The sequence below is a fragment of the Chiloscyllium plagiosum genome, unplaced genomic scaffold (genome assembly GCF_037043375.1).
Source record: "Chiloscyllium plagiosum isolate Xiang-an unplaced genomic scaffold, Cpla_swu_hap1 HiC_scaffold_28, whole genome shotgun sequence".
NCBI lineage: Eukaryota > Metazoa > Chordata > Chondrichthyes > Orectolobiformes > Hemiscylliidae > Chiloscyllium > Chiloscyllium plagiosum.
This window is the reverse complement of record NW_028270166.1, coordinates 926,795-949,750: the sequence shown is the minus strand read 5'-3', so window position 1 is coordinate 949,750 and position 22,956 is coordinate 926,795. Positions and strand designations below refer to the sequence as shown.

General features: G+C 42.9%; 1 protein-coding gene across 4 annotated transcripts in view; it reads right to left on the bottom strand.

Annotated features, from left to right (window-relative positions):
- LOC122565518 (CREB-regulated transcription coactivator 1-like) overlaps positions 1 to 22,956 on the bottom strand; it is a 158,355-nt gene that overhangs the window by 96,541 nt on the left and 38,858 nt on the right. For all 4 annotated transcript variants that reach the window (XM_043721564.2, XM_043721565.2, XM_087975865.1 and 1 more), the window contains 2 exons: positions 22,527 to 22,627; positions 7,364 to 7,449 (listed from right to left, as the gene is read on the bottom strand). In XM_043721564.2, the coding sequence (XP_043577499.1) occupies positions 7,364 to 7,449; positions 22,527 to 22,627 (187 nt within the window). The remainder of the gene's footprint in view (positions 1 to 7,363; positions 7,450 to 22,526; positions 22,628 to 22,956) is intronic.

The following is a 22,956-nucleotide window of genomic DNA, read 5'->3' as shown; positions in this document are numbered from 1 at the left end:
ATATTCAGCCTGGAGTCCAGTTACTAGTGGTGTGCCACAAGGATCTGTCTTGGGACCACTGCTGCTGTTTGTCATTTTTATAAATGACTTAGACGCAGGATATAGGTGGATGGATTAGTAAATTTGCAGATGACAATAAAGTCAGTGATGTTGTGGACAGTTTGGAAGAATGGTACAGGTTGCGGGAGGAGTTGGATAAACTGCAGAATTGGGCTGAGAGGTGGCAAATGGAGTTGAATGCAACTAAATGTGAGGTGATGCACTTTGGGAAGAATAACAGGAAGGCAGAATACTTGATTAATGGAAAGATTCTTGGTAGTGTGGATGTGCAGAGGGATCTTGGGAGTCCATGTGCATAGATCCCTGAAAGTTGCCACCCAGGTGGATAGTGCTGTTAAGAAGGCATACGGTGTGTTAGTTTTCATTGGTAGAGGGATTGAATTCCGGAACCGTAATATCATGCTGCAACTATACAAAATGCTAGTGCAGCCACACTTGTAGTATTGTGTATAGTTCTGGTTGCCATATTTTGGGAAGGATGTGGACGCATTGGAAAAGGTGCAGAGGAGGTTTAGCAGGATGTTGCCTGGTCTGGAGGGAAGGTCTTATGAGGAAAGACGTGAATCTGTTCTCATTGGAAAGGCCGCGGCTAAGAGGGGATTTGATAGAGACATACAAGATGATCAGAGGATTAGATACTGAAAGTCTTTTTCCTAGGATGATGACATCAGATTGTACGAGGGGGCATAACTACAAATTGAGGGGTGATAGATTTAAGACAGATGTCAGAGGCAGGTTCTTTACTCAGAGAGTGATAAGGGTGTGGAATGCCCTACCTGCTAATGTAGTCAACTCAGCCACCCCGGGGGGGGTTTGAACAATCCTTGGATAAGCACATGGATGATGATGGGATAGTGTAGGAGGACGGACTGAGAATAGTTCACAGGTCGGCACAACATTGAAGGCCAAAGGCCTTGTTCTGCGCTGTATTGTTCTATGTTCTAAAACCCTAGAATGACGAGAGTAAGATTAGGGCCTATCAAGGACAGTAGTGGGAAGTTGTGTGAGGAGATAGGAGAGGCGTTAAATGAATATTTTCCGTGAGAATTCACACAGGAAAAAGACAATGTTGTCAAGGAGAATACAGAGATAGAGACTATTAGACTAGACGAGATTGAGGTTCATAAGGAGGTGGTGTTAGCAATTCTGGAAAGTGTGAAAATAGATAAATCCCCTGGGCTGGAAGGGATTTATCCTAAAATTCTCTGGGAAAATATGGAGGAGTTGCACAGCTTTGGCTTTGATCTTTATGTCATTATTGTTTACAGGAATAGTGCCAGAAGACTGGAGGATAGCAAATGTGGTTCCCCTGTTCAAGAAGGGGAGTAGAGACAATCCTGGTAATTATAGACCTGTGAGCCTTACTTTGGTTGTGGGTAAAGTGTTGTAAAGGATTATAATGGTAAGACCCTAGGGAGTGTTGCTGAACAAAGAGACCTTGGAGTGCAGGTTCATAGCTACTTGAAAGTGGAGTTCCAGGTAGATAGGATAGTGAAGGAGGCATTTGGTATATTTTCTTTTATTGGTCAAAGTACTGAGTACAGGAGTTAGGAGGTCATGTTGCGGCTGTACAGGACATTGGTTAGGCAACTATTGGAATATTACTTGCAATTCTGGTCTCCTTCCTATCGGAAAGATGATGTGAAGCTTGAAAGGGTTCAGAAAAGATTTACAATGATATTGCCAGGGTTGGAGGATCTGAGCTATAGGGAGAGGCTAAACAGGCTGGGGCTGTTTTCCCTGGAGCGTCGGAGGCTGAGAGGTGACTTTATAGAGGTTTACAAAATTATGAGGAGCATGGATAGGGTAAATAGACAAAGTCTTTTCCTTGGGGTCGGGGAGTCCAGAACTAGAGGGCATAGGTTTAGGGTGTGAGAAGGGAAAGATATAAAAGAGATTTAAGGGGCAACTTTTTCACATAGAGGGTGGTACATGTATGGAATGAGCTGCCGGGGGAAATGGTGCAGGTACAATTGCAACATTTAAGAGGCATTTGGATGGGTATATGAATAAGGAGGGTTTGGAGGGATATGGGCCAGGTGCTGGCAGGTGGGACTGGATTGGTTTGGGATATCTGGTAGGCATGGACAGGTTGGACTTAAGGGTCTGTTTCCGTGCTGTACATCTCCATGACTCTAAGAGATAGGATTTATAATCATTGAGAAAGGAATAATTTGCTTAGGGATAGTCAACTCGGGGTTTTGTGAAGGGTAGGTCCTCACAAACCTTATTGAGTTTTTTGAGAAGGTGACCGTACAGGTGGATGAGGGTAAAGCGGTTGAAGTGGTGGATGTGGATTTCAGTAAAGCATTTGATAAGGTTGCCCAAGGGAGGCTATTGCACAAAATACAGAGGCATGGAATTGAGGGTGATTTAGCAGTTTGGATCAGAAATTGCTTAGCTGAAAGAAGAAAGAGGGTGGTGGGTGATGGGAAATGTTCAGCCTGGAGCTCAGTTACTAGTGGTGTACCACAAGGGTCTGTTTTGGGGCCACTGGCTGTTTAGTCATTTTTATAAATGACTTAGATGAGGACACAGAAGGCTGGGTTCGTAAATTTGCGGATGGCACGAAGATCGATGGAGTTGTGAATAGTGCTGAAGGATGTTGTAGGTTATAGAGAGACATAGATAAGCTGCAGAGCTGAGCTGAGAGGTGGCAAATGGAGTTTAATGCGGAAAAGTGTGAGGTGATGCACTTTGGAAGGAGCAACAGGAATAAAGAGTACTGGGCTAATGATAAGATTCTTGGTAGTGTAGATGAGCAGAGAGATCTCGTTGTCCATGTACATAGATCCCTGAAAGTTGCCACCCAGGTTGATTGGGTTGTTAAGGTGGCGTACAGTGTGTTAGCTTTTATTGGTAGAGGGATTGAGTTTCAAAGCCATAAGGTCATGCTGCAGCTGTACTAAACTCTGGTGTGGCCGCAATTGGAGTAGTGCATTCATTCCACATGACAGGAAGAATGTGGAAGCTTTTGAACAGGTGCAGTAGAGGTTTACCAGGATGTTGCCTGGTAATGGAGGGAAGGTCTTATGAGGAAAGGCTGAGGGACTTGAAGCTGTTTCTCTTAGAGAGGTGGGGGTGAAGAGGTGACTTAATACAGACATATAAGATGATGAGAGGATTATATAGGGTGGATAGTGACAGCCTTTTTCCTCGGATGGTGATGACTAGTGTGAGGGGACATAGGTTTAAATTGAGGGGTGATAGATTTAGGACAGATAGAGGTAGTAGCAAGGGTGTGGAATGCAATAGTAGTCGACTCGCCAACTTTAAGGGTATTTAAATGGTTATTGGATAAATATATGGATGATAATGGAATAGTGTAGGTTAGATGGGCTTCAGATCGGTGCAACATCGAAGACCTCTACTGCACTGTATTGTTCTATGTTCCATCTATCCATGCCTCAATTTTGATAACTGCGATTAGGTCGCCCCTGGTCCCGCGATGTTCAACTGAAAACAAACCAAGTTTGTCCAATCTCTTTTATACCCTTACGCTTCAAACCAGACACCATCTGGTAGAATGTTTTTGTACCCTTTCTAACGTCTCCATATCCTTTTCGTCTTGAGGAAATCAGAACTGTACACAATATTCCAAATGTGACAACTTTTAAATGCTTAATGTTTTGACCTTCGCTGTTTTTTGTCACAGGAAATTCCACAGGCTCACCGCTCTCTGGATGAAGCATTTCCCCTTTCTTGTCCTGTTAGAATTTTACAGATTTGTTAGATCCTCTCTAATTCTTCGAAACTCCAGTGAATACAATCAAGCCTCACATCATTCATGATTCTGAACAGAGTGCCAAGAGAGCACGCAACAAGTTTAAAAAGAAACTGGAGGTCAAGCAGTGGCTTCACTCTGAACATGGCGTCAAGAGAGGGGCTGAGTGCAATAAAGGATGCACGGTGACGTCAGAAGAAATCTAAACTTTTTGGTGAAAAACTGGTTTTGGGGAAGGAGTCTAAATAGCTTTAAACTAAATGCAAATCATATGATTTATAAATCAGCAGCAGCTACTCAAAGTATGAACTCCAGCAAAAGGGATAGAAAACTAAATCAAGTCAAAGTAAACAAAATAATAAAGTAAAATTGACGAAAATAAAGTTCATGTAAGTGAAGCTTTTTTAACTAAGGTTAAACTTAATCTAAGGATGACAAATAGTTTTCACAGTTACAGCATGTAAGTGAAATACACACCTTTCAGTATGTGTGAAGTTATAGACACACCACATCTGCAGGAAGAATCACCAGCTGCAGAAGCTGGAACTCTGGGTTTCAAAATTTGAGCAGCAGCTGGATTCAGTGCTGGATATAAAGAGATAAGTAGGTAATCACACTGCAGATTAGAAGCATTAGGCAGAGGGGAAACTTGGTAATTCTAAGAAAACCAGGCAAGTAGTGCACATTGTGGAAACTAGTGAAGGCGATTGTTCCTCAGGGGAATGCAGTAAAAGGCCATGGCTTCCAAGGGCATTTCAGTAGTAGGCAGATGGAGAGTGGAGAAGAATGGAGGAACATTAGGAAGGAAATTAAAATGCAGGACCTTGAAAATATATATCTTAGGATTATTCCCAGTGCAGTGGGTTCGTAAAAATAAGAGGAGGATTGATAATTGAAAAAGGTAGCTGGAGAACTGGTTTAGTAGGTAAACCACCAAATTTGTGATACTTGGACAACTTCTTGGACAACAGGTGAATAAGGGTAAAGCAGTTGATGTAGTGGATATGGATTTCACTAAGTTGTCTGATAAGGTTCCCACGGTAGGCTATTGCACAAAATATAGAGGCATGGGATTGAGGGTGATTTAGCACTTTGGATCAGAAATTGGCTAGCTGAAAGAGCAAAGAGGGTGATGGATGATGAGAAATGTTCATCCTGGAGTTCAGTTACTGGTGGTGTACCACAAGGATCTGTTTTGGGGTCACTGGCTGTTTGTCCTTTTATAAATTACCTGGATTAGGGAGTATAGAGTCATAGAGAGTCGGACAGATTAGTAAAGTTTTGGATGACATGATGGTCGGTGGAGTTATGGACCGTGCCAAAGGATGTTGCAGGTTACAGAGGGACTTAGGTAAGCTGCAGAGCTGGGCTGAGTGTTGCAAAAAAGTGCGAGGTGATGCCCTTTAGAAGGAGTAACAGGAATACAAGTACTGGGATAATGGTAAGATTCTTGGTAGATGAGCAGAGACACCTTTGTGTCCATGTACATAGATCCCTGAAAGTTGCCACCCAGGTTGATAGGGTTGTAAAGAAGGCATGCGGTGTGTTAACTTTTATTGGCAAAGGAATTGAGTTTCGGAGCCATGAGGTCATGTTGCAGCTGTACAAAACTCTGGTGCGGCTGCACTTGGGAGTATTGTGTACAGTTCTGGTCACTGCATTATAGGATAGATGTGGAATCTTTGGAAAGGGTTCAGAGGAGTTTTACTGGGATGTTGCCTGGTATGGAGGGAAGGTCTTTTGAGGAAAGGCTGAGGGACTTGAGGCTGTTTTTGTTAGACAAAAGAAGATTGAGAGGTGACTTCGAGACATATAAGATAATTAGAGGGTTAGATAGGGTGGACTGAGAGCCTTTTTCCTCAGATGGCGATGGCTAGCACGAGGGGACATAGTTTTAAATTGAGGCGTGATAGATATAGGACAGATGTCAGTGGTAGTTTCTTTACTCAGAAGTAGTTGGGGTGTGGAATGCACTGCCTACAACAGTAGTAGACTTGTCAACTTTAAGGACTTTTAAATAGGCATTGTACAAACATATGGATGAAAATGGAATAGTGTAGGTTAGATAGACTTCAGATTGGTTCCACTGGTTGGCGCTACTTCGAGGGCCGAAGGGGCTGTACTGTGCTGTAATGTCCCATGTTCAGAGTCAGGTGAATTTACAAGGAGAATTGAGCAACTGCAGAGAAACTAAATAATTAAAATCATAGAACCGCTTCAGTGTGGAAGCAGACCATTCGGTTCAGTGAGTCATACCACCCTGCCAAAAAGCATCCCACCATACCCATCCTGCTACCCTATTTCAGTAACCTGGCATTTCCCATTCACACCCCTGGTTACAATGGACAATCCACCTAACATATCTCTAGATTGAGAGAAGAAACCAGAGCACTCCAGGGAGACACGGTGGTTCAATGGTTAGTACTGTTGCCTCACAGCGCCAGGAACGCGGGTTCAATTCCAGCCTTGGGCGACTGTCTGTCTGGAGTTTGCACGTTCTCCTCGTGTCTGCGTGGGTTTCCTCTGGGTGCTCCAGTTTCCTCCCACAGTCCAAAGTTGTGCAGGTCAGGTGAACTTTCCACACAGACAGTCATCTGAGGTTGGAATTGAATCCGGGTCCATGGTGCTGTGAAGCAGCAGTGCTAACTACTTAAAAATAGAAATTGCTGGAAAAGCTCAACAAGCCAAGCAGCAGCTGCATAGAGAAATCAGAGTTAACATTTTGCATCGAGTGACCCTTTGTTTTCTTTGCTCAGATTTAAGACATTATTTTCAGGATCAGCCACATCACCTTGGGATCTAAAGGATAGCATCTCCAGCCATGCAACATACTTTTGGTCCCACACCAAAACATTCACCTGGTTTCTGAGCTTCAGTCTCTTGATGGAAGTTGAAAATACGACCTTCTAACTGAGGGCAGAGTGAGACCACTAAGCCACAACTGATGGGCAGTAGTCACCTGATTGGCTTTCCTTACTGAAAAAACTGACAAAAGTAGACTGTTCAATAATAGCCCCAGCCCCAGCCCAGTCCTATCCTCACGTTGTGTGCACGTGAATCCTCCAAACAGGTGTTACAGGAACATTAAAACATTTTAATAATTTATCTAGCTATTTGAGGATCTTGTGGTGATAAAACTGGCTGCTGTGTTTACCTAACCATTAATAACACTAACCATAAATTTAAAATTAAGCAATGGAGGTGAAACTTTGAGATGCCTTTTAGGCTGTGAAAGGCATTGTAAAAATAGGAGTGTTTTCTTCCTTCCTGAAGCACAACCCAGTGCAGCCAGCAGCATTTTGCGAAAAAGGAGAACATTGAGCTTTTTTCATTTAAAATTACCACAAAAATATGAAGAAGGTTGATAAGCATCACAAATAATAAGAAAGCAAGAAAGGCTTACGAAAGGAAGAGAACTTGCTGCTGACACTAATGAAAGGTGAAGGACCTATACCAATTATCATAATAGAATTGGAGTATGTAACAGACTCTCAACTAATTTGAGATGGGCAATCTGACTCACTTTCAGGAATTCCAAATTACCCTCAAACAAATTAAACATTAAATATCCTACAGTACCTTTTTGTTGTCCCACAGCGGTTTGGATAGTGATTTATCAGTCTCAGACGTAGTCTCTTCCATCCCAGGAACCGTTAGTAATAACACTGAGCGGTGTGTGAGAGAGAGAGAGAAAGAAAGAAAGAAAGAGAGAGAGGAATAAAAAGAGATATGTACACAATAAATGATTGAAGAACTGGACAAGACACAAAATAAAACACTGTTCTCACTATCACCTGTGTCTCTAATGCACATTAAGACTATTCAATACTGTCAGATATTTTCTGGGACTTCTGTTCATCTTTGGCTGCTCTTAGTCAAGGGGTGGACATTAGTGGCAGAGTGAGGCTCATTGGTAACTGATGAACCAAATGCCAACAAAATCAGCTGGGACTGATTTGAAGCAAGATACCTCAAAGTGAAGAGTCAAACACTGTGGTTAGGAGTCTTCTGGATGAAATAATCATCCAGAAAACCTGAGTCACCTGTTATGCACAAAATGAGAACTTGATCTTTTATAACCCATTTAGTGGTCTCGTTGGTTTAATGTTTCTTCAATATCCTGCGTCTGGCTCCTGACAACTGTAGTACAAGAATTCTCCTTTCATCTTTTTCTAATTCTCCCTTCAACCGAAACAATGAGGGGATTTCACAGCTCAGCCTAATCTGATCCTCACATGCACTTTTCAACATTGCTGACAAACAGGGATAAGGTTTGAATTTCCTCCCTTCCGAGGGATAGAGTGTTGAGATTAAGTGTAGAGCCATAAAGGCTACATGCATGCACAGACCAGACTCAATGACTGAGTTCAACTCTTCTTCACAACTACTTAAATACCAGACTTTTGAAAGATGGGACACAAAGAACAATTTGGAAAAGTGTACAATGTTATTTAGATTTGCATCAAGTTCACCAATGAGGATGCTCTGAATCCAGGTACAATTCAAGAGCCAGTACTTTAGATTAGATTAGTTTGCTTACAGTGTGGAAACAGGCCCTTCGGCCCAACAAGTCCACACTGACCCGCCGAAGCGTATACCACCCAAACCCATACTCCTACATTTACCCCTTCACCTAACACTATGGACAATTTAGCATGGTCAATTCACCTAACCTGCACATTTTTGGATTGTGGGAAACCCACGCAGACACGGGGAGAATGTGCAAACTCCACACAGAGAGTCGCCTGAGGCGGGAACTGAACCCGGGTCTCTGGCGCTGTGAGGCAGCAGTGCTAACCACTGTGCCACCGTGCCTCCTGAATTTCAGATGGGAAATCCAAACAAATCTAACTTTAAGTTCTTCCAAAAACACAATGGACAGTTGCATACTGAAGAACATTCAACATGATGTTAATATTGTATTTACACCATCAGGAACAAGCCCATCATGACTCCATTTTCAACAAAGCAGCAGGTGTCAATCCGACAACTTCACCACCAATACAGCAATGATTAAAATAATGAAGTGTACACAATACATGTTATACGGATAATATTGTCTTAAGAACCTCATCAATACTTACCTCAGACATACACTAAACAATTGCTCATTATCTATTCCATGGTAAATCAGCCAACTTCAGCCTCAGCCCAGTCATCCTCACTAACCTACTTGTCACAGATACATATATCCAACTATACGGGTAGGAATGGCCACTGCAAAGTCTTTGTGGAGACATTAAGCACATCTCTCATCTTTATTTAGCAACACCAGTGTGCTAAAAGGGAGAAATTCAGAATAGATCCTGCAGCTCATGAGGTAGGTATTCACGAGGTGCTGTGTGCCACTAGTAACAGCAGAGTCGCGGTCCAACACAACATAAATTTTCATGACCTGATATAACCCCCAAACCATGATTACCATCAAGCAAGGGGAGCAAGCCTGGTTCAATGAAGAGTGTATGAGGCCATGCCAAATCAGCACCAGGCATATCTAAAAATTAGGTATCAATTGGTGAAGGCACAAAACATGACAATCTGTGCACCAAATAGCATAAGCATCAAGTGATAGACAGAAAATAGTGATTCCATAATCAAATGGATCAGATCTAAACTCTGAAGTCCTGGATAGGTGAGAAGGAAACATTGTTTCAGCCAGAGGATAGTGATCTGGGCAACTTGTGTGAAGGTCAAGTCACTGAGTGCCTTTAAGGCAGAGATAGATTCTTGTTTAGTAAGGGGATCCAAGATTAAGGGTAGAAGGTAGGAGAATGGGTTTAGAAACATATCAGCCATGACTGAATGGTGGAGCAGACTTGATGGGCCAAATGGTCTAATTCTGCTCTTATGATCTAATGAGCTGTGTCAATATTCCAGCAACAGTAATGAAGACTTGTGCTCCAGAACTACCTGCACACGCCAGTCAAGTTGTTTCTGTAGACCTACTGGAACTTTGCCGAGGAGTGCGCTGCACACACAACCAGGTCAAATCCAAGCTGGTCAATTACCACTTCATCAGTCCACTCTTGATCATCAGGAAAGTGATGGAAGGTGTCATCAACAATCTCTCATTTTTATTTAGCAACAGTGTGTTAAGAGGGAGAAATTCAAAATGGATCCTGCACCTCATGAGGTAGGTATCCATGAGATGCTGTGGGCCACCAGTAACAGTAGAGTCACAATCCAATATACTATAAATCTTCATGACCTGATATATCCCCCAAGTCATGATTACCATCAAGCAAGGGGAGCAAGCCTGGTTCAATGAAGAGTGCAGGGGGCCATGCCAAATCATGGCCAGGACATACTATTAAACAGCACCTGCTCAGCAATAACTTGCTCAGTGATGCCCATTTTGGGTTCGACAGGGCCACTCAGCTCCTGACCTCATTACAGACTTGTTTCAAACATGAACAAATAAGGTGAATTCCAGAGGTGAGGAGATAGTGACAGTCCTTGATGTCAAGTGTGGCATCAAGGAGTTCTGGCAGCCTGCAGTCAATAGGAACTGGGGGGAAATCTCTCCAGTGCTGGAATCTTATCTGGTACATAGGAAGGTGGTCATGGTTTTTGGAATTCAGTCATCTCAGCTCCAGTCAATAGACAATAGACAATAATAGACAATAGGTGCAGGAGTAGGCCATTCTGCCCTTCGAGCCTGCACCACCATTCAATATGATCATGGCTGATCATTCCTAATCAGTATCCTCTTCCTGCCTTATCTCCATAACCCTTGATTCCACTATCCTTGAGAGCACTATCCAACTCTTTCTAAAATGAATCAAGAGACTGGGCCTCCACTGACCTCTGGGGCAGAGCATTCCACACAGCCACCACTCTCTGGGTGAAGAAGTTTCTCCTCATCTCTGTCCTAAATGGTCTACCCCGTATTTTTAAACTGTGTCCTCTGGTTTGGCACTCACCCATCAGCGGAAACATGTTTTCTGCCTCCAGAGTGTCCAATCCTTTAATAATCTTATATGTCTCAATCAGATCCCCTCTCAGTCTTCTAAACTCAAGGGTATACAAGCCCAGTCACTCCAGTCTTTCAGTGTAAGGTAATCCCGCCATTCCAGGAATTGACCTTGTGAACCTACGCTGCACTCCCTCAATAGCCAGAATGTCTTTCCTCAAATTTGGAGACCAGAACTGCACACAATACTCCAGGTGTGGTCTCACCAGGGCCCTGTACAGCTGCAGAAGAACCTCTTTGCTTCTATACTCAATCCCTCTTGTTATGAAGACTGGTGTACAAGAACACCCAAATCTCTCTGTACTGCCCCTTTACCTAAATTGATTCCATTTAGGTAGTAATCTGCCTTCCTGTTCTTGCCACCAAAGTGAATAACCATACATTTATCCACATTAAACTGCATCTGTCATGCATCTGACTACTCACCTAACTTGTCCAGGTCACCCTGTAATCTCCTAACATCCTCATCACATTTCACCCTGCCACCCAGCTTCGTATCATCAACAAATTTGCTAATGTTATTACCATTACCATCTTCTATATCATTAACATATATTGTAAAAAGCTGCGGTCCCAGCACGGATCCCTACGGTACCCCACTGGTCACTGCCTGCCATTCCGAAATGGAGCCGTTTATCACTACTCTTTGTTTCCTATCAGCCAATCAACTTTCAATCCAAGTTAGTACTTTGCCCCCAATACCATGCGTCCTAATTTTGCTCACTAACCTCCTATGTGGGACTTTATCAAAAGCTTTCTGAAAGTCCAGGTACACTACATCGACTGGATCTCCTTCATCCATCCTCAGAGTTACATCGTCAAAAAATTCCAGAAGATTAGTCAAGCATGATATCCCCTTCATAAATCCATGCTGACTCTGACCTATCCTGTTACTACTATCCAGATGTGTCATAATTTCATCCTTTATAATAGACTCCAGCATCTTTCCCACCACTGAGGTCAGACTAACTGGTCTATAATTACCTGCTTTCTCTCTCCCACCTTTCTTAAAATGTGGTACAACATTAGCCACACTCCAATCCACAGGAACTGATCCCGAATCTATCGAACTCTGGAAAATAATCACCAACGCATCCATGATTTCTTGAGCCACCTCCTTCAGTACCCTGGGATGTAGACCATCAGGCCCCGGGGACTTATCAACCTTCAGACCTAACAGTCTCTCCAACACCAATTCCTGGCAAATATAAATTCCCTTCAGTTCAGGTCCTTCAGCCACTGTTACCTCAGGGAGATTGCTTGTGTCTTCCCCGGTGAACACAGATCTGAAGTACCAATTCAATCCTTCTGCCATTTCTTTGTTCCCCATAATATATTCCCCTGTTTCTGTCTTCAAGGGCCCAATTTTAGTCTTAATCATCTTTTTGCCTTTCACATATCTAAAAAAACTTTTACTATCCTCCTTTATATTATTGGCCAGTTTACCTTTGTACCTTATTTTTTCTCTGCGTATTTCCTTCTTAGTAATCCTCTGTTGTTCTTTAAAAGCTTCCCAGTCCTCTGTTTTCCTATTTACCTTTGCTATGTTATACTTTTTCTCTTTTAACTTTATATGTTTCTTAACTTCCCACGTCAACCACGGCCACCCACGCCTCCTCCTTGGATCGATCTTCCTTTTTGGAATGAACTGATCCTACAACTTCTGCATTATACACAGAAATATCCGCCATTGTTCCTCCACTGTCATCCCTGCTAAGGTATTGCACCATTGAACTTTGGCCAGCTCCTCCCTCATTGCTCCATAGTTCCCTTTATTCAACAGAAAGATTGTCACTTCCAATTGTACCCTCTCCCTCTCAAATTGCAGATTGAAGCTTAATGTATTATGGTCACTACTTCCCAATGGCTCCTTCACTTCGAGGTCCCTGACCAATTCTGGTTCGTTGCACAATACCAGATCCAGAATTGCCTTCTCCCTGGTCGGCTCCAGAGAATCCATCTCTGAGGCACTCCACAAGGTCTCTTTCTTGAGGTCCAATACCATCCTGATTCTCCCAGTCTACCTGCATGTTGAAATCCCCCATAACAACTGTAGTAACATCTTTGCGACAGGCCAATTTCAGCTCCTAATTTAACTTACATCCGACATCCAGACTACTGTTTGGGGGCCTGTAGATAACTCCCAAGAGGGTCTTTTTACCCTTAGTATTTCTCAGCTCTATCCACACTGACTCTACATCCCCTGATTCTAGGTCCCCCCGCGCAAGGGACTGAATATCATCCCTTACCAACATGGCCACCCCACCCCCTCTGCCCGTTAGTCTGTCCTTACGATAGCACGTGTAGCCTTCAATATTCATTTCCCAGGCCCTGTCCACTTGAAGCCACGTCTCAGTTATCCCCACAATATCGTATCTGCCAATTTCCAAAAGATCCTCAAGCTCATCCACCTTATTTCTAATGCTTCGTGCATTCATGTGTAGTATTTTTAATTTGTTACTGAATTTTTTTTAAAATAAGTCTCTGCGGCAGTTCCTCAAAGTAGTGTTCTAGGCCCAGCCATCTTCTGCTGTTTCATCAATGACATTCTCTCCATCATAAGGTGAGAAGTGGGGATGTTCACCAATGATTACACAATGTCCAAAGCCATTCACGACACCTCAGTTACTGAAGCAGTCCATGATCAAATGCAACACAATCTGGACAATATTCAGACTTTGCCTCAAAAGTGGCAAGTATCATTTGTGCCACACAAATGCCAGGCAATGACCACCTCCATTAAAAGACAATCTAACCACCATTCCTTGAAATTGAATGGCGTTACCAGTGCTGAACCATCCACTACCAAAAGCCAGGTATAACCATTGACCAGAAATGGACTGGACTAGCTGTATAAGTGGCATAGCTCTTAGAGAATGTCAGGGGAAAGAAATATTGCAGTGGGTAACTCACCTCCTGACTTTCAAAGGCTGCCCATCATCGCCAAAGCACAAGTCAGGATAGTCATGGAATGGTCTACACAACGCTCAGCTGCATGACACCATCTAGGACAAATCAGCCCATTTGAATGGCATTACATTTACAAAAAGCCACTCTGTACAGCACCGCTCAGCAGAAACAAAATGATTATTTTAGCAGGCAAACGTGTGTAACTGAGAATGCAAAATCTTCATCTCCCTGTAGCAATAGTCAGACAGATCGACCAGCACACTGCCAAAACGGAAACTTCACAACCAGTAATTATGTTGTTTCAACTAGTTAGCTATACCATTCACAGCTCAAGATGCACTGGAGAAATTCACCAAGTTTCTTTAGATAATACCTTCCAAATCCACAACCGCTTCTGTTTTGATGGACAAGGGCAGCGGATACATGGAAACATCACCACCTGCAAACTTCCATCCAAGCCACTCACTATCCTCACTTGGAAATATATCACCATCATCTTCTCAAAGGCAACTAGAGCCTGGCAACAAATGCTGGCCTACTGAGCGACATTCACCAATGATTACACAATGTTCAAAGCCATTCACGACACCTGTTACTGAAGTAGTCCATGATTAAATGCAACACAATCTGGACAATATTCAGACTTTGCCTCAAAAGTGGCAAGTACTATTTGTGCCACACAAATGCCAGGCAATGACCACCTCCATTAAAAGACAATCTAACCACGTCCCACAAGCAACTAAAGAAAAATAATGACCTGGGGTATTCCTCACTCTATTATCATATTGAAACCAATTACAAGTAAATTTCATATTTAAGAGTAACGTTCTCCAGATGAAGGCAAGAAACCTACAATGGAACAAAATTACATGGGTATGAAGGAAAAGTCAACTAGGGTTGGTGGGGTAAACAAATTAAGGGAATGTTAGAAAATAAACAGTGGTAAACATTTAAAGAAGCAAAAGCAATTCAAAATATTCAAACAAAAAGATATCAAAATAAAAAATAAAACAAAAACCGAGTGACAGGTTCATCTGTACTTTATTAAGGAAATTAATATAAATAATAGATTAAAAGAGGCTTAAACTTTTCCACAGAGGAAAGTAGGAACCCTAAGATTTAGAAGAGGATTACCTAGCAAAAGAACAACCGAAAAGTTGTTACAGAGAAAAAATATGTATAAGTCTGAAAGTGGTCCTTGAACAGATTACACAAAAATTACAAGATGTGTAGATCTTCAGGACAAAGAATTTGACTATATAAGAAAAGAGCCCTGCAGCATCTGTTTAATGTATTGGTGAGACTGCACCTGAATATTGTGTACAATTTTGGTCGTCTTCTCTCAGGAAATAAATATTTGCACAGAGGGCCTTCAGTAGAGATTTACCAGATGAATCTCTGGGATGGGGAGAACATCTCATAACAGGAGAAACTGAGAAAACCAGACACTTATTCTCCAGAGTTTCAAAAGAATCAGAGGTGACCTCTCTGAAAATTACAAAATTTCTCAGAGCGTATGACACGTGGGTGTTGACGCGAGACAAAAAAAATGCTGATGCTGGAATCCAAAATAGACAGGAAGAAGGCTGGAAGAATACAGCAACCTGGCAGCATCAGAAGGTGGAGAAGTCGACGTTTGGGGTATAACTCTTCTTCTGGACTGGGGGTGGGTGTAGAGGAGTTGCAGATAAAGGGGGTGGTGGGGGCAGGGTGGTGAGGTGGAGATACATGAACCTCCACCTTAACCTCCTTCCACCTATCACATTTCCAATGCCCCTCCCCCAAGTCCCTCCTGCCTACCTTTTATCTTAGCCTGCTTGGCACATCTTCCTCATTCCCGAAGAAGGGCTCATGCCCAAAACGTCGATTCTCCTGCTCCTTGGATGCTGCCTGACCTGCTGCGCCTTTCCAGCAACACATTTTCAGCTGGAGATACATGAAGACAGGTAGAGGGTACAACCTGATTGGTCAATGGGAGAAATGAATCCAGTTGGTGGTAAGGAGGAGTGAAAGGGGACAAGGAGGGGCTGGGAACAGAGTCGGAATGGGGAGGGAGGTTATCTGAAATTAGAGAACGCAATGTTGAGTCTTTTCAGACTGTAGGCTGCCCAAGTGGAAAATGAGATGTCCCTCCAATTTGCGGTCTGGTTCGCTGTGGCAATGGTCATGTTGAAAAGAGTGGGATGGGGAAGTGAAATGGGCGGTGACTGGGAGGTCCAGTCAGCCCCCTGCAGGCCTGGCTACGATGCTCGGCAAACTGTTCCCTAAGTTTACATTAGGTCTCCCCGATGTAGAGAAGACCACATCGGGAGCACCAGATGCAGTAAACTAGACCGGAAGCGAGGCAAGTGAACCTCTGCCTCACTTGGAAGGACTGTTTGGGGCCCCAGATTGAGGTGAGGGGGACGGCATACCGGCAGATCTTGTATCTTTACCGGTTGTGGGGAAGGTACCTAGGGGTTCGGGGGTTCTTTGCCTTGCCCAAGGACCATTCCCTTTGACAGTCCTTGGTTTGCACCATTGTCCCCATCAACCCCCCCCCCCCAAACTACTTTCCCCTGCAACTGGAAAAAATGCAAAATCTGAGATTATTAAGGCAGCTGTAGTACTATATTTAAAATTTACAGCATGATCAACATCAACATAGATTTACAAGGGTAAAATCTGTTTAAACAATTAAGATTTTGTTGAGGATTTTTCTAGCAATGTAGATAGATTTCAAACGGCAGTTGATAAGAGCTCAGGAGTGGCATGTTCTGAGATAAGGATAGGTATGGTAAATTACATGAACCTTGGATGACCAAGGATGTTATGATTTTGGTCAAAAAGATAAAGGAACATATATAAGGTTGAGGAGGATGGGAACTGACAAAGCCCTTGCAGTATATAAGTAGGAAAGAACTTAAGCAAAGAATTACAAGGGCTAAAAGGGGTCATGAAAAGTCATTAGCAAACAAGATTAAGGAGAATCCCAAGGTCTTTTATACAAATATAAAAAGCAAGAGGGTAGCCAGGGAAAGGGCTGACCCACTCAAGGACAAAGGTGGAAATCCATGTGCGGAGCCAGAAGAGGTAGGCAAGATCCTTAACAAATACTTTGTGTCAGTATTCACCAAAGAGAAGGAATTGAAGGAATATGATCTCAGGGAAAGGGTAGGTCGAATTTCTAAGCCAAATTGCTATTAAAAATGAAGGGCTATTGTGCATCTTAACAAGTATTAAGATAATTAAATACCCGGGTCTTGATGGGATCTATCTCAGAACATTGAGGAAGACAAGAGAACGATTTGCTGGAGCACTGACAGACATCTTTGTATCTTCATTGGTTCTTCTCCAGTCCACTAGCCAATGTTGTCCCATTGTTTAAAAAGGATAAGAGGGATAATCCAGCAAATTACAGGCCTGTGAGCTTCACATCAGTGGTAGGGAAATTTTTGGAGAAGATTCTCAGGGAGATTTACAGGGGAACCTCAATAATCCGAATACCAATTAGCCGAAAATCAGATTATCCGAAGGAGATCTCGAGGTTCTGACAGAAACATTATACTAAAGCTGTGTGTCCAACACTTATCGCATCTTTTGTTTACAGTGATTAAAAGTGCTGCCGAGAACAGTCCTGGACTGATGAGAGAACAAGCACTGTCTTTAAATGGCAAACCTCCCACCTGCACTCTCTCGCTTCCCACACATTCCACTGAGTTCTAAACAACGGTGTACCCTAAACCCCTGTTCCCCAGATAATCTCTCAAACATGGTCCTGCACAGGGCAAAGGTGGAACCTGTCAAAAAGTTGCTGTAAAATGTTGTGCGTGCGAGAGACTCACCCCCCCAAAAGACAGTAGCAATCTTGTTGTGGGTGTCGGTGTTGAAAGGGTCTGGGGGGTGGGGGGGTCGGTGTTGGGGGCGGGTGGAGGCTCACGTGGAGTGTGCTGCTGCCTACTCTGAACAGGGAGCAGATTTAATACAAAACTCCGAGCCACAGAAGAAAGGCATTGAATTGATTAACTGAATAATCAATTATCCAAACGAAATAGTGCCCGCCTATCTCGTTTGGATAATCGAGGTGCCCCTGTATAAGCATTTAGGAGCAAGTGGACTGATTAGCATGGTTTTGTCCGGGGGAGGTCATGCCTCACTAACTTGATTGAGTTTTTTGAGGTGACAAAGATGATTAATGAGGGAAAAGCAGTTGACGCTGTCTATATGGACTTCAGTAAAGCCTTGGACAAGGTCCCACATGGTACAAAAGACGAGGACACATGGTATCATGAGTGAGCTGACAAGATGAATACATAATTGGCTCAGTCATAGGAGACAGAGGGTAGCAGTGGACGAATACTTCTCAGAATGAAGGGCTGTGACTAGTGGTGTTCCACAGGGATCAGTGCTGGGACCTCTGCTGCTTGTAGTCTACATAAATGATTTGGAAGAAAGTGTAGCTGATCTAATTTGTAAGTTTGCGGATGATACAAAGCTTGGTGGAGTAGTGGATAGCAAGGAGGACTGTCAGAAGATACAGCAGGATATAGATCAATTGGGGGCATGGACAGAAAAATGGCAGATGGAGTTTAATCCAGACAAATGTGAAGTGATGCTTTTTGGAAAATCAAGTGCAATGGAAATTATAGAGTGAATGGCAGAACCCTTAGATGTATTGATATGCAGAGATATCTGGGTGTGCGGTTCCAGAGATCACTGAAGGTGGTAGCGCAGGTAGATAAAGTAGTTAAAAAGGCCTATGGCATGCTTGCTTTCATTGAGAGTGGCATTGCGTATAAGGATAGACAAGTTACGCTGCAGCTTTATAGAACTTTTGTAAGGCCACACTCGGAATGTTGTTTACAGTTCTGGTAACCACACTACCAGAAGGACGTGGGCACTTTGGAGAGGGTACAGAAAAGGTTTACCAGGGCATTGCCTGGTTTGTGGGATTTAGTTGTGAAGAAAGGTTGGATTGACTGGGTTTGTTTCCACTGGAACTCAGGAGGTTGAGGACCGATCTAATAGAAGTTTGTAAGATTGTAAATGGCATAGATAGAGTGGAAAGTTTAAGGATTTTTCCCTCAAGGTGGCCAGGTTCAATGTGTGTGGGGGGGGAGGTTCTGAAAGAAATGTGCGAGGCATGTTTTCACACAAAGGGTGGGGAGTGCCAGGAACACAATGCCAGAGGTGGTGGTGGAATCAGACACAATAGCAGCTTTCAAGAAGCACCTGGACGAAGACATGGCGGCACGGTGACTCAGTGGTTAGCACTGCTGCCTCAAAGTGCCAGGAATCTGGGTTCGATTCCAGCCTCAGGCGACTGTCTGTGTGGAGTTTGCACATTTTCCCTGTGTCTGCATGGGTTTCTGCCAGGTGCCTCAGTTTCTTCCCACAATCCAAAGATATGCAGGTTAGGAGAACTGGACATGCTACATTGCCCGTAGTGTTCAGGCATGTGTTAGTTAGGGGTAAATGTAGAGTAATAGAGTAGGGGAATAGGTTTTTGTGATACTCTTCAGAGGGTCAGTGTGGACTTGCTGGGCTGAAGGGTCTGTTTCCACACTGTAGGGATTCTAATTCTATGAGTCTATGAACAAGAAAGGAATAGAGGGATATGGATCCTATAAGAAAGTCAGTTTTAATATGGAAGGGCATATTATGTCAGTGCAGGCTTGGAGGGTCGAAAGGCCTGTTCCTGTGCTGTATTATTCTTTATAAACAGGAATCAGATGTAGTATTCAGAGGTACCTCGATTATCCAAATATCAATTATCTGAATATTGGATTATCCAAAGGAGGAGATCTCCAGTTCCCAATAGTAACCTTTTCTTAAGACGTGTTTCCAACACTGATCGCGCCTTTTGTTTACAACTGAAACTAGTACATCAATGTCTGTTATTCATACAAAAGAATAACATTTGTAAGGAGCACACAAAGAGGCTGCAAAGAGATATAAACATAGGCTAAGTGACTGAGAAACAAAACAGATGGAGTGTAATGTGGGGAATTGAGAGCTTACTCAAATTGGTGGCAAATGTTGTTAAAAAATGTTAAACTTTTAAATATTGTTCTTTGAATCAGAGGTCACTTTGGTGTGAAAGCAGGTCATTCAGCCCAATTAGTCCATACCAACCCTCTGAACAACATCTCACTCAGATCCACCACTCTATGCTAATCCCTGTAAACCTGCATTTCCTCTGGCTAATCCACCTAGCCTGCACATTCCTGGACACGATGGATAATTTAGCATGGCCAGTTCACCAAACCTGCACACCTTTGGAGTGTGGAAGGAAATTGGAGCACCTGGAAAAGACCCACACAGGGGGCACGCACAAATGTGCAGTCTGCCACGGGTAAAATCAAACCACTGAGCCACTCTTATTGCAGACTTGGATCTAAATATAGAAGGATCACAAAGTTAGCATGGAGGTGCGTCAAACAAACAATTAGAAAAGCCTTGATTTCAAAGGATTAGAGTATAGGTGTATGTCTTGTTACAGCTGCATAGGGCTTTGATGAGAACACACCAGCAGTTTTGTGCTCCATACCAGAGCAATGATATCCTAGCATTAGAGGCAAAACAGCAAACCTTCACTGGATTTGTTCCTGAGATGAAGGAGTTATCTTAGGATGAGAACCCGAATAAATTGGGTCTAGATACACTCAAGTTTAAAATGAGTGGTGGGCTCATTGAAACATAAGTTGGTGAAACGGCTTGACAAGTTAGACACAGAGTTGGTTTCCTTTGGCTGGGGAATACTGAACATGATGGCACTGTCTCAGGGTCAGGGACTGATTATTTAGGACTATAATGAAGAGAATTGACTTCATTCAATAGGATATGAATGGCTGGAATTCGCTCCCATAGAAGGTTGAGGATGCTTCACGATTAAATAAGCTTAAAGCTAAAATAGGCAGATTTTTGCTTACTCGGTGAATTAAAGAATATAAGGAATAGACACAAAAATGTTGAGTTGGAAGATTAGCCATGACCAGCTGAATAACAGAGCAACCTCATGGGGATGTATGGTGCTCTCAGCTCCTCTTACGGTCTGTGTAGATGACCATGCTTGCAACAGTGTCAGGCATACATAAAACTGAGGTATGAGAGGAACCAACCTTGTAATTCGCTCTGTTTTCTAGCATTACATGGCAAACAGAAGAAGCAGGAGGAGAAAGTGAGGACTGCAGATGCTGGAGATTAGAGCTGAAAATGTGTTGCTAGAAAAGCGCAGCAGGTCAGGCAGCATCCAAGGAACAGGAGAATCGACGTTTGGGCATAAGCCCTTCTTCAGGAAGCCCTTCTCCTGTTCCTTGGATGCTGCCTGACCTGCTGCGCTTTTCCAGCAACCCATTTTCAGCTCGAAACAGAAGAAGCATGCTACTAACAGAAGTATGTATTCTAACAACCAACAGATCAGATCAAGTATACAGTCTTCGCAAATCTTGTTGTGATTAATGGTTGGCAATGGAAGAACAGGCTCTATAAACATCACCATTTTGAATGACGTAGGAACCCAACAATGTAACAGACAAGATGCAAATATTTGCAACCACCTTCAGCCACAAGTGCCATGTGAATGATCCACTTAGCCTTCTGAGATCCCAGCTCAGATGATAACCATCAGCCAATTTGATTTACCCCACGATATCAAGATATGGCCTAGTACACAGCATACAGAAATGGTTATGGGGCCCTGATGATATCCTTGCTTCATGCTGAAGACTTATGTAGAACTTTTCATTCTTGTAGGCAAGTTGCTCCAGCACAGCTGCAAATTTGGTATCAACCTGACAATGTGCCTGGTCCTAAAATCAAGTTAGTTAATTATCAGCTGATCAACCCACTTAAGATATTAAAGGTTTAATTTGCTCTGCTGACCTGCAGGAAATTGGATGTCCTGAGGCTAGGGTGGGATGTCTCTGTCTTACAGGTAGAATGTAAGAAATTTACATTCCCATCCCTTGCCATTCAGAGCCATTATTCAGAGTAAAGGAATTACATTATCATCCCCCATTCAGAAATCAACAGTAACATTGCAGTTGGAATTTTGACTACTCCCCTGCAGTTTAAAAAAAAACAATTCACAACAAATTTCGCCATTAAGGGATGATTTACATTACATTGTTTCTGGAGATGATCAGGTCAGTGTGTCTTGACTGTGGGGGAGTGGCTGGGGGTTGTCTTGTGGGCATTACTGACTGTGATGTAAAGATTTTGTATAAAGGAAGAACAGGTTCCTTTGTTCAGAGAGATCCTTTGACACTGCTCAACAAGCCCTGCGAAGTGTGTTAAAGGGTTTCTCCAGAAAACCTGTACTGTACTGTGCTTAATAGACTTTAGGTTGTTCACAGAAGTTGGCGTGTTGCAGTTGCATCAAGTGTGTAAGAATCTCAGGAAAAAAGAACATAACACACTCACTTATCAACAAAGTGATACAGCGTATTCACCACAGTGATATCAAACAGCAGTACGCAGCAATAACCTGCTCACATGTTCAGTTTGGGCTTCACCAGTGCCTCGATCAACCAGCTTTCTAGAAAAGTCTATTTAGTATAATTCAAACTTTAGCAAGACAATTTTCGATGGAATAAGTTCGTTATTGCTCCTAGCAGGGTATAAAAAGTGATATGAAATCTGACTCTGCTACTCATACATTAAAATAGACAAAAACACAGCAGTAATATCCGCAATATTACTGAGCCATTTCTCCCTCCTCAAAAGGCGCCACTTTCAAGAGTTTGAGGCTTTGAATGAAGAGCCTGCAAGTTTGTGTTGCCAGTGTGTGCATTTGAGAAAAATTGTTAGAAATATTAATTTTCTGTATGAAAGGCTTATGATTGGAGGGTCAGCACCCTCATTTGAACATGACCTCACCTCGCTTGTGCTGCTCTTGTGTTTCTTGGGAACCCCCATTAAATGGATCCTGTGCAGTGGGATTCATCGTGCTCTGGTGCAGAGCAGAATCTGAATTGGTCCTGAAATTAAAATATATGGATCATTTGTGACAATCAGCTGCAAGTGTGACAGATTGAGTAAACCAGATAGATTAGAAAACAACAGTGAAAGGTGGTTTAAAAAAGCTTAATTCTAAAAAAGAGAAACTTCCATATAATCCACGTTTTGCAGGACAGCAACAGTCCTGCCATCATCTTTAATTCTTTGTCGACATCCTACAAAATGTCATTCAGTCTTGCTTTCTGGGAGGAAGAGTGCAGATCAGTTTAATGCTCAGAACAGATGAGACAACGAAAAGGTGAATGAGATACCGTATAAAGCACTACACATCCACAGTATCTACATGCTT